The sequence below is a fragment of the Oncorhynchus kisutch genome, linkage group LG8 (assembly GCF_002021735.2).
Source record: "Oncorhynchus kisutch isolate 150728-3 linkage group LG8, Okis_V2, whole genome shotgun sequence".
NCBI classification, from domain to species: domain Eukaryota; kingdom Metazoa; phylum Chordata; class Actinopteri; order Salmoniformes; family Salmonidae; genus Oncorhynchus; species Oncorhynchus kisutch.
Window position 1 is genome coordinate 47,076,860 of NC_034181.2, and position 12,935 is coordinate 47,089,794.

Here is a 12,935-nt window from a genome sequence, read left to right on the forward strand (position 1 = left end):
ACGCAAAACACAACATAGAAAAACGAACATAGACAACCCACCCCAACTCACGCCCTGACCAACCTAAAACAAAGACATAACAAAAGAACTAAGGTCAGAACGTGACAATATGCTGAATTAGAGATGATGGTAATTCGGTAATTTTCCCCGACAAAGACATCTAGACATTGTTTTACAACAAATCAAATCCAAGTTCATTTGACATGTGCACCGAATACAACAGGTGTAGACCTTACAGTGAAATGCTTACTTACAGGCTCTAACCAATAGTGCAAACAAGGTATTAGGTGAACATTGGTGGTATAATGATCAAGCATGTTCTGTAAATATATTCTCATCATCCTCCCATCAATTCCTTGGAATTGAGCATGACAAGTAAAATGGGGTCAAATGAGCTCAACGTGAACATTGCACAGCAGTAACCATTTCAGATTGCACCTAAAAGAGGAATCGCATACAAAAACAATGAATTTCCTTACGCTTATAGAGAAGAGGGAAGATGGGGTTAGAAATATAGAAGGGGAGAAAGAGAGAAGAGAGCACTTTTCAGCACTTTAGATCTAAGATCTTCTTAACCCAAGAGAAGGGGGGGGGGGGGCTTGGAGAGAACAGAAGAAAACAGAGGGCAAAAGGGCTCTCTAAAGCAGAGAGGGTAATGATGACCACCGACACAGCCTCTCCCGAGGAGGCTCAGCTCCAGCTCTCTCTTCCCAGCATCAGTTGTTAGTGGAATGGAGAGGGTAATGCGGCGCTTGGTCAAGCCAGACATTTGTCTCTCACTGTTATGTCGAGAATGACTCTTATTTAGCTTTATTTTTTCTTACCAGTCAGAGCTAAATAGTCCAACAGCAATGACACAATAACAGTGACCTGACCACAAGTGATACATTCAACTAATAAACAGCATTTCAATTAAACAAACAAACGCACATTAAAAAGACCCATTAAAAAGGTACGCTGGTTGAGTTGTGTATAGTCCTGATTCGTGCTGACACTCCAACTTTTTTGATACTGTATTTAATACTGTCATACCAACAATGAATGCTTGCGTCTGTGAGCCTGGTGGTTCTGTGCTATGTGTAAGAGAGCCAGGATAAAGATGAATGCTGAGGTAAACTGTAACCACTGGCGTGGAAAGATGAGTTGAGCAACAAAGTGTCATGGTGAATCATAACAGCAGTGTTGTTCAAGCCTTTGCAACCATGTCTGGTTGATTTATTGACTATTAAATAAACAGGGTCAGTTAACAACCATTATTCAGCTAATGACATTAGTCATTTTAGGCGAAACTGGGAATCTTTTAAATGAATACCACCAAGGCTCACTTGTTGGCTCCGTGTCTTCAGTTGGTGCATAAAAGCAAATGAATTATTTCAAAATGAAAACAAATATCTACTTCCCATTGAAGAAGTCTTCCTGGGGATTTAAATGAATTCTATTCATATTTCAACCATTTTTTTTATGGTCTATAGATTTTGTTACTGCCCAACGGAAACTGAGAAGGAATCAGATGAACTAGGTGAAACCTTTGTATTCACAGTCAATTCGGTCAGTCGAGGAGTGAATAAAACCCGGGTGGACAATTAACGATGCTTGACATTTTCCATTCAAGATGGTGTATTATAATCATTATCATGTACCAAGCAAATAATGCCTGCTGCGCGAGCCTTGATTGGCGTGCTCACTATACTGCGGTGCTGCAGTCAACTGAGACCTTGTTCACTAAACACAGAGGACATTACTCCTGTTCTCAACATGACTTTGAAAAGACAATGCAACTGAGAAATGTTCTCTGTTATGCACCCTGTGAATAATTGAGAAATATGTACAGCTAACCCATGTACAGTATACTAATATAATTTATAATATATACCATTTAGCAAATGCTTTTATGCAAAGCAATATGCAGTAGTGCATGCATATATTTTCGTAGGGGTGGCCCCAGTGAGACTCGAACCCACAACCCTGATGTTGCAAGCGCCAAGTGAGCACAGGACCACACATACAGGACCATACTGTATGTCATACAAAGCATAGTCCACAGGTCTAAAGTAAGAGGACTAGTAAAACACATGATAGGGTTTCGTTTTCTCTCTGCCTCTCTCCATGTTCTTTAATTCTCCACTCTCTCATTTATCTTACACCCTTCTCTACTCAACGCTTTGACTGTGACTGTGGTGAGTATTGTATATCTGTGTACAGCTTGCTCGATAGTTTATAGGCATATAAAAACACTTTTTTTTGTCATGTCTGGCCTACTAAAAAATGAACAGAGATTTCTGGATGAAGATTCAGTGAGGGGCAGTTGCAGGGGTCCAGTGAACTCAGTAGTAACGGACGTTGGTGGAAGAAGGTGAGGACCAAAGCGCAGCGTGGTACATGTTCGTCATTTTATTAATGGAACTGAAAACTGATTAACAAAACAACAAAAGAGAACAACCGAAACAACTCCGTCAGGTGCAAAACACACTAAACAGAAAATAACTACCCACACCACACAGGTGGGAAAAGGCTACCCATGTATGGTTCTCAATCAGAGACAAGGATAGACAGCTGCCTCTGATTTGGCCTGGAATGGTTCCCAACACAGAAATACAAAACATAGAATGCCCACCCCAACTCACGCCCTGACCAAACAAAATAGAGACATAAAAAAGGAACTTAGGTCAGGACGTGACATTAGTGGACTGAAGCCCAGGTCAGCCGTGGCAACTTGTAGGCTTTGAAGTTGTTCAGTCAATTAGAAATATATGGCATTGGTGTTGCCATTTGCCTTTATAATAAGGGCTGTTTTATGGTGCTGTGAATTTATTGTCGACTCTCTACACTCTGAAAACACAAATAACTGCTCTCTAATGGAGGTGTTAGGTAGTAACTCTTGAGTTTCAAGTTTGTGGAAGCTCACAATTTCTCCTACCATTTCTACCGATCTGCGTGACCGTGATTATTATTTTATATGAGCATTTTTGTGGAACAGTTTCATTTCAATAATAACGTTCGTTTATCAAAATCATTTTCATGTGGTTAATCATTCAAATCCGAATTAAAATTCCACGAATGCAAGATCACCAGCCTCTGCCATACGGACACATGAATACACTATGATCCATTGGCGGCTAAATAACTGAGTACATGGAACTCAGAGACAGCCTATAGGCCAAATGCAGCAGTAGGCCTATAACTGCCATCATCAACTAAGTAAAATACATAGGCCTAAAGCTGACAAAAACAGTAGAAAATATCCTGATGAAAGTTCAGGTTATTTCTATCGCATGAATCTCTCTACTCCGCCTGTCTGCCCCCCTTTCTTTCTGTCTTGACTTGAGCTATCACCAGTGGTGTGCAACATTGTAGGCTATCAAATCAATCAACTGGATCCGGCCGGAAGCTATCGCTAGCAATCTTGCAACGTTGTGTCAACTAGCCTATTCCAGGCCCTCAGTTTCCTGTGCCATTGAGCTCGGGGACAGACGGCTGTTTTTTTTCTTCTACTGGATATATGGAATCATCAGATCATGCTATTTTGCATGATCTGATGATTCCATATATCCAGTAGATGAAAAAAAAACAGGCTCGATGATTATCAAGGATGGGAGAGTGTTGTAAAGATATTTTTTTTTTTTATCGTATTATTCTCAACAGCAAAGAAAAAATTACTAAGAAGCTCAGCATATTAGTGGTGGACGTGGTGAGTTAAGACAGAAATCAGACATCCACAAATGGGCACTTTCCTAGATTGGCAGGTATGCCTATTTCTATGCGTGCCCAGGCGCGTGCTACCTCAAAGTTATCAGGACAGAGAAACCAGAGACATGCTCATTGCTCACATTGAACACTCTAAATAAACAAAAGACCATTTTAAAAAATGAGAAACTCAAATGATGGTTATGAAATAAACAAAAAAAATTCTCACAAGAAAAGCAGGTTGTGAACAATGTTTCCACTCTCAGAATGAGAACGGTAAATGACTAATTAATACATGCATTAACAGAAATGAATGTAACCAACCTGCATGTGACTAAATAAAAATCTAATCTACCTCTCTGCTGAAACGATCTCACTGGAGAAAACATCAGAGTGAGTGAAAACGCGTACCTCCGTCTTACTATATGTAACCCACGTATCTGATGCTGTCTGGACAGAAATAGTGTGAAAGGGCATAGTATTTTTGTCCAGACAGCATCAGATACAGTACCTGCAGAAAGTATTCACACCCCTTGACTCTTTCCACATTTTGTTGTTTTAAAGCCTGAATTTAAAAAGGATTCAATTTAGATTTTTTGGGGTCACTGTCCTACACAGTACCCCATAATGTCAAAGTGGAATTATGTTTTCAAATTTAAATAAAATTGAAAAGCTGAAAAATTCAACCCCTTTGTTATGGCAAGCCTAAATACGTTCAGGAGTAAAACATTCGCTTAATAAGTTGCATGGACTCTGTGTGCAATAACAGTGTTTAACATGATTTTTGAATGACTACCTCATCTCTGTACCCCACATATACAATTATCTGTAAGGACCCTCAGTCAAGCAGTGAATTTCAAACACAGACTCAACCACAAAGACCAGGGAGGTTTGCCAATGCTTCGCAAAAAGGGGAACCTATTGGTAGATGGGTAAAAATAAAAAAGCAGACATTGAATATCCCTTTGAGCATGGTGAAGTTATTCATTAGACTAACCTTAACTCAATCACTACAACGATACAGGCGTCCTTCAGAACTAAGTTGCCAGAGAGGAAGGAAACCGTTCAGGGGTTTCACCATGAGGCCAATGGTGAGATTAAAATAGTTGAGTTTAATGGCGGTTATAGGACAAATCTGAGGATGAAGCAACAACATTGTAGTTACTCCACAATACTAACCTACTTGACGGTGTGAAAAGATGCATCCTGTTTGCAACAAGGCTCTAAAGTAATACTGCAAAAGATGTGGCAAAGCAATTCACTTTTTGTCCTGAATACAAATTGTTATGTTTGGGGAAATCCAACACATTAACTGAGTACCACTCTCCATATTTTCAAGCATAGTGGTGCCTGCATCATGTTATGGGTATGCTTGTAATTGTTAAGGAATGGGGAGTTTTTCAGGATAAAAACTAAATGGAATGGAGCTAAACACAGGCAAAATCCTGTACTTAGTCTAGGAGATAAATTAATAACTTTTCAGCAGGACAATAACCTAAAACACAACGCCGAATCTACAACAGGGTTGCTTACCAAAAAGATAGTGAATGTTACAGTTTTGACTAAAATCTGCTTGTAAATCTATGGCAAGACCTGAACATGGTTGTCTAGCAATGATCAACAACATATTTGACAGAGCTTGAAGAATTTTGAAAATAATGTGAGTAATGCGTCTTTGTCAGAGCGCGTCTCGGTCAAATAAATGATACATTTTCAATTATTTATTTAGATGGGCAAGGAGGTACTGCAGGGCGGGCAAGGCCCCTTAAGGTTCGTTCATAACTCCGGCCCTGGCGAGATTATTGGCGCATGTTGGCCTTCCGTCCACTCACTCACACAGAAACACACATGCACACACACACACACACAGAAACACACATGCACGCACACACACACACCCACCCACATCTGGAGGCAGAGGCCTGCTGGGGATACCCGGGGGGATAGGAAGGGATTAAGCCAAAACCTTTACATGGCAGTCAGTCTTCAGGCACACACACACTCCTCATTATCAGTATGTTCCTGGGATAAGGGCCTCTGTTGTTCTCCAAAAATAGCACGTTTGAAATGGTCCAGTACATCTGGTCTACCCTACCTGCTGACTGTTTACAAGGATTAGGTACCTACATGTTAGTCGGCCTTAGATTCCAACATACACGTTGTAATAATAAAGATGGAGACAAAAAGTAGAGGAGAGAATTCATATAATAAATTGCATTTATATGTAGCTTGTTTCACATAGATCTTAAAACCTTTTTGCAGTAGCCTTATTTTCATACGGTAAATGGACCCATGAGCACCAACATGTGAAGTTCACAGGAGCATATCAAATTGGGTTTCAAAATGAAAGCAAAGAGTTTATATTGTTTGGAAATGAAGTCATAGATACATATTTTTCGACAATTGTCTATCTTATAAATTCAGGAATGGCTTTGATTTCTGGTCAAGCAAGATGGAAAATGGGTCTTAGAAAACATCTGCCAGAAAAAGTCTTGAAAGGTACTATAAATACATCAAAACACAATAATGTTGAATTAAAGACCCCTGCCAACTAATATCAACATATAGTTTGTTTCGTATAACTGATTTGCCTTTTGTGCGTTTAAGAAACATCTCCTTGTGCCTTGTAATTCCATTACCAAAACAGATACAGTATTTTCTCATTTCACACCCTCATCAGGAGGGAGGATAATGAAGATTCACAGAAGTAACGGTAGACTTAGTTAGTGTTCTTACTGATATCAATTGTTGTTTATGAATTATCAAGTGATTAAAAGTTGAAATTCTGTTACCCAGTCGATAACAGAATTAACGAAAAACCATTAAGTCTATGTTTCACAAGTTTGGACAGCACAGTACAGTGAAGCACAGTAGAGTACAGAGCAGTAAGGAAGAGTAGAGTATAGTTCAGTTCAATACATACAGTTCAGTACAGTAGCACACTAAAGTAGAGTACAGTCTACTGTGCTTTACCGTACTATACTGTGCTATACTGTGATGTCTAAACTTGTGAAACAGACATCTATGATTGATTCAGATTTGGTCCGAACCAACCAAATGTATTATTCATTAGAATAATACCCATATATGCAAAGGATGATATAGCATATTTCTACCTTTGTGTACCTATTCAGGATACATCGCCATGAAGAGGAAGACATTCAAATCCATAATTATGCATTTCAATGTAGTACAGATCAGGGACCCATGATGTAATTTTGTTACCGGGTGTAAATCCCTTTCCTTACTGTAGTTCAATAACTAAAATAGATTTTTTTCTGCCCTTGTTTCTGCAGACAGCTTTGAATCTAAGGGAGATTTTACAGTAAATCTGTTACCAACCTTTGCGTCGCCACAGTTCTTCTAGTAAATTGTGTTTGGCATACATTTTAAATCCCTCTCTCTACACAACTGATCCAACAGGCGTAGCTGTAAAGTGCCAGGCAGCTACTGACGTTATGTATGTATGTATGTATGTATGTATGTATGTCTCTCTCTCTCTACGAGTAAAAGTTCATCAACATTTCATAAATGTACAGTTGAAGTTGGATGTTAACATACACGTAGGTTGGAGTCATTAAAACTTGTTTTTCAACCATCATTTGAGTCAATTGGAGCTGGATCTATGGATATATTTCAAGACCAACCTTCTAACTCAGTGTCTCTTTGCTTGACATCATGGGGGAATCAAAAGAAATGAGCCAAGACCTCAGAAATAAAATTGGAGACCTCCACAAGTCTTGTTCTTCCCTGGGAGCAGTTTCCAAACGCCTGAAGGTACCACGTTCATCTGTACAAACAATAGTACGCAAGTATAAACACCATGGGACCACGCAGCCATCATACCGCTCAGGAAGGAGACATGTTCTGTGTCCTAGAAATGAACATACTTTGGTTCGAAAAGTGCAAATCAATCCCAGAACAACAGCAAAGGACCTTTTATTGTATATTGAAGATTTCAGTTGTGATTGGGGAATACTAACCAAATTATCAGGATTGAAAAATATATATTTCCCTTCAAAATTCACCAGAAACAACCATTTCACAGCTACTCATTTCACACCGGAACACATTGACCCCCCCACCCCCCCAATATCCAACACAAAGTTACACCCTTGCTATTGGATGAGTGCCTCACCAACATGCACACTGTATGTCGATGTCACTTCCAGTACTCAGGCAGATGTCCAAACACAGGGGAAATCTGAGGCGTATAATCTGCTGAAATAAATATGGAGCAGCAGATCTGTCAGAGCTCGTAGATACATAACTCGATGGGTGGATAGATAGGAAGCACTTCCTACAAAAGTGCAGCTCCTCGTTAAAAAGGACGTAGCCTTGACAGCTGCGAAAGGGGTTAGCAAACCACCAGGAACACCCAAATCTATAAACCCGTATATTTTGAATCCCACTACCATGGCAAAGACAAAAACAGAAGTGTTCTCTTGTCACATTACACCTAAAGAAGATGTATTATTAAGGTCACTTCCATAATACATCATGTAACAATTACATCATAAAAAAATTATGATAAAGATGAGATTTTCCCCCTCAGGAGTATTGAAAATGAATACAACATTACAGCTTGAAAAGCTTTAAAGACTCGACCACTAGTGGGGCCACTAGAAGGGCCGGGGAATACGAACACTAGGGGGGAATATAATAAGCCTGTCCTCCTGCATTTCGATTTGGGCACTTTGTATTTCAATTGGCTAGGTGCAAAACATAAACAGAGGGCATCTGCTTTAAACAGGGAATCGGGAATCTTTGTTCTTCTACGGAAGGAACAAAGTAGCCTGAAGTGGGACTGTCATGTGAGAATGTTTGGCTCCTCTGCATTAGTGTATGGTGAGCGGGTGGATGTGCTGTGTGAGGACGATGCCAGGCAGCTTGGATAATACGAGGGACTTTGGGGCTTTCCAGCAACATAAATCAAATTGACTTTCTGAATAGCCTCATAAAGTGGCACGCCATCGCGATGCCGTGCACGGCGCATCGCCTGTCCCTTCAGCATGCAGATCATTAGAAGGCTCCTCGGCAATCAAGTAATGCGTGTGATATGAAAATGCCTCGCTCAAATTCTAGCGTCACAGGAAAGGATGATGCAGTAGGCTATAAGCTAGGCCAACTAGGCTATAGCACTCTGTTGATTTCAGGTTTTCCCCTTTCCTTCTTTTTTTAACCGCAACAAATAGACTAGAAAGGTATTCCTTCTGACATCGTCAAAGTTATGCTTAACGTAGCTTTTCATTCTCCTGACCACTCACTTGTTTTGGGAGACAACGTAGGCCTAAGTATTTCCGATGAAACACGATTTTGTTCCTTAATAATTAGGCCTATAACTAGGCCGGTCCTTTTTTAATGCTGTCCTTTTCTCACTTGACAGTGACATGCAGGAAATATCACAACCAATAAGTGGCCTAGTCTGCCATTTCCACCAGGGAGGGGAATCGTAAGGGTAACCTTTCATGTAGGCCTGGTGATTCAAAATAGGAACGTCTAGCAAGGGAAATGAGCTATCGATTGAGGGTGGGGAAGAAAATAATGACTCGGAAGCACCACCAAAGGTTGTTATTCGAGGAAAAATGAACAAACAGAGGCTTGTTGTCATTCATCAGAAAAAATAATGACATTAAAATCACATTACAACTGGGTGTAAAAGAAATGAAATAGAAACATAATAGGACATAATCAATACTGGAGGCTGAATATTCCCAGTTTTTCACTGGAGAAGCAGCTTGTCCAAAGACCATCCATAAACCAAGTCCCTGATCTTCCCAAATAGCTACAGCTACAAACAGGCTACTGTAAATCACCTACACCAACCTTGTTTCACACTGATCATTTGTCTGATGCATTAAATTGACTTCGATGCATTTTGTCAGGTGTGCGACAAACGAAAAAACGACAATGGCCTCACAATAGGCTGTCATAAAGTCTTGGGGATTGGAATGATCAGAAAAACAAGGCCAATTGACTTGACAGATTGACAGCTATATAGAGAGGGTGGTTCAAGATGAGGTAAAGCGTTTTTGTGTTAAGTGCACCTAACACTATCAGGTTTATCTTGCTTATAACATTTTATCCATCAGTGTGTTGCGATGTACCATTGTTGAGAGCCTAAAATGGTGTGCATCTCTCTCTCTCTCTCTCTCTCTCTCTTTCTCTCCATCCCCCATAGAGAGCAATAACGATCATATTTTTTTTAGGCACTAACGGAGGCCAACTCCACCATGGCTCATTGACCAAAGGAAAGCCTATTGGGAAATTCATGTTTTTTGGGGGGGGGGATAAACACTGAAAATATGGGCTGGGATAAACACAGGCTTAGGAGATCTTAAACGTTTTGTTCTATGAGGTAATCTTCATCAGCTAACGTCACTTTTTGTGAATTTAAGCATTTATGTAATCAAAACAAGCAGATAACAGCACATTTTTTTTGACTTTTTTTTATTTAACTAGGCAAGTCTTCATATTTCATACAGGTCATGTTAACTGACTGATATTATCTCATAGAACAAAATGTATAACATCGCTGAAGCCTGTGTCAACCTTATTTTTGATTCCCCCATTAATTTTCCCCAGGAATGGCTGAACGAACCATAGGTAACTCATTTCTGGTTTTAAGGACTACGAGTTGGCAAGCTCTATATGAGGTCACAATGTGTGTCCATTCAAATATTAACCTATCGCGCACACAAGCAAGACATGCATGAGCGTATACACTATCTCTCAGCCGACCCTCCTCTCATTGCCTAAATCTAAGCACATTTTTCCTACACCCCATTTCAATCTGCACACTCAACATTGCCTCATTGTCTATAGTGCAGAGAAGGCTAGTGGGAGGAGCTATAGGAGGATGGGCTCATTGTAATGGCTAGAATGGAATAGAATCAAACACATCAAACGTATGGAAACCACGTTTGACTCTATTCCATTTATTCCATTCCAGCCATTACAATGAGCCCATCCTCCTACAGCTCCTCCCACCAGCCTCCTCTGCTACAGTGGTCCCATTCCTATATTATTGAGGCTATTCCAGGTTAATTGCATGTAGCTAACATGTAATTGTGGAGATATTGTTTAAAGAAATAGAATATCAGCATATTCCTTCCTAATCCGCAGACACCAGGCAATTCTCAAACCACCTGTTTTCAGGCAGCAGGAGAATTGACGCAATGAACAGGAGACCCATTCTATACAGTAAGTTAATATTACATGTTAGCCTATGGTATAAAACATGTATTCACATTTCCCATATTTAGATTATTGAATATAAAAACATTATGATTAATGCAATTCCTTAACTAAAACATACACGATAATTATATGAAACTTCAATAGTCATCATGTATAATTGCGCATGAGAGGTTAGGTCAAAAATTGCTTTGCAGTATGAGGTAAAAAATGAATTGTATTATTGAACAATAATGTATCCCGTACCAATATCATGCTTCGGAACTGACTATGTCCATATTGCTAGAGGTGTGTGGTGGCACAAATGATTTGCCAATTACAGATAGGCTACCCAAATATATGCCGAGGCAAATCCATGCAGAGGGATGGCACCCTTATTAGCGTACTGATTTTGGGAGAAGGCGCACTTACCGATGTGTATGATTGAATCAGAATTCACGGGCTCCCACTCCTGACTCCAAAATATGGCAAGGAACAACACTGCTGAAACAACTTTCATGGCTCCCGCAGTTTAAGGCAATTTTCCCAAGAAGCGCCAAAACCAAGATGAGTGTGACCTGCTAGTTTTAAAATCCCGAGGAGCCAAGGTTTAGTCCATATAGGGATGATCTATTGATGGCTTTCGCACTTGACTTGAATGTAGCTGTTTTCAGAAAGGTAGACGTCCAGTTACCCTGTTGAAAAACCCTTTACATCAAATCATGCTGAAAGCTATGGAGTTCTCCACAGTCGCATCCAACGCCGGTGCATCCGATCAATCCGAAACTGGGAATAAAGGCAAGCCAAACGCAATGTTCGATCAATAGGAACGCTGTGGTTTGCGTTTCTCATACGCAAATCCTGGGCTGATTTGGAGGAGACCGTAGATTCTGCCTCAGACACGACGCATTTGCTCAGCTTGAACGAATGAAAATAAACTGCAAAACTTGCATTTTCATGCGGTTTCAAAGACTGGATCCATCATTGATATTTATGACATAAAACAAAAAAAATTAACAAATGTATATTTCACAAGGACCTCCATATTCAAGAATCTGGCAAGCGTAGATACCACTCTTCTGCGACAGAAAATCAAGTGTAAATTCACCACGGTGCGTTCGATGAGGCTCCGCATGCGGATTCTCTCTAGCAGTCGGTGGGTGAGCTATACTGAGTGGAAGGAGGCCCGGTAGAGAGAGACAACTACAGGGACAGCAGCAGCAGTTGCCAGCCGCGCATTTTCTGGAACAGAATTACCTGGAAGGAAGACTGACGGAGGCAGAGAGAGGATGATATGCACAGAGGGCGGGGATTTCTCACATGAACCGAGAGAGGCAATCTGGCCAGGCTCTAGCTCCGCCCTGGTTCAGTTGTGGGCATCTCCACGCTCCTTATAGACTGGGGGACACTGGGCATAGGCTAATCTTAAATCTGTTGACAATCGTCTATTAAAGGCTCAGTAGGAAAACACTTTGGATCACTTTTGATAGGTGTCAAGTGATCCACTTATACATATTTTCAATCAAATTACAGTTTCACACCCAAAACCAACTAAATCAAATTGTATTGGTCACATACACATATTTAGTAGATGTTACTGCGGGTGTAGCGAAATGCTTGTGTTCCTAGCTCCAACAGTGCAGTATTATCTAACAATTCTAAACAATACACAAATTGAAAAGTACAATAATGGAATTAAGAAATGTATAAATATTAGCGCGAGCAATGTCGGAGTGGCATTGACAGAAATACATTAAAATACAGTATATACATGAGATGAGTAAAGCAGTATGTAAACATTATTAACATGACTAGTGCTCCATTATTAAAGTGGCCAGTAATTCCATGTCTATGTATATAGTGCAGCAGCCTCTAAGGTGCAGCGTTACATAACCAGGTGGTAGCTGGCTACTGATGGTTATTTAACAGTCTGATGGCCTTGAGATAAAAGCTGTTTTTCAGTCTCTCAGTCCCAGCTTTGATGCACCTGTACTGACCTCACCTTCTGGATGATAGCAGAGTGAACAGGCCATGGCTCGGGGGGGTTAATGCCATCGATGATCTTTTTGGCCTTC

The 12,935-nt window shown here is 40.3% G+C and overlaps 1 protein-coding gene across 3 annotated transcripts in view; it reads right to left on the minus strand.

Moving 5' to 3' along the window:
* LOC109895605 (glutamate receptor ionotropic, delta-2-like) overlaps nucleotides 1–12,173 on the minus strand; it is a 521,177-nt gene extending 509,004 nt beyond the window's left edge. Inside the window, exon 1 of one of the 3 annotated variants that reach the window (XR_004210832.1) lies at nucleotides 11,293–12,172. Coding sequence is in view for 2 of the 3 variants with exons in the window: in XM_020489443.2 (XP_020345032.2) it covers nucleotides 11,293–11,380 (88 nt within the window). In the remaining variant the exon portion in view is untranslated. Of the gene's footprint in view, nucleotides 1–11,292 lie in introns of all 3 variants that reach the window. The other 2 variants (XM_020489443.2, XM_031830442.1) reach the window with 2 other exon arrangements.
* Between the last annotated feature and the right edge of the window lie 762 nt (nucleotides 12,174–12,935).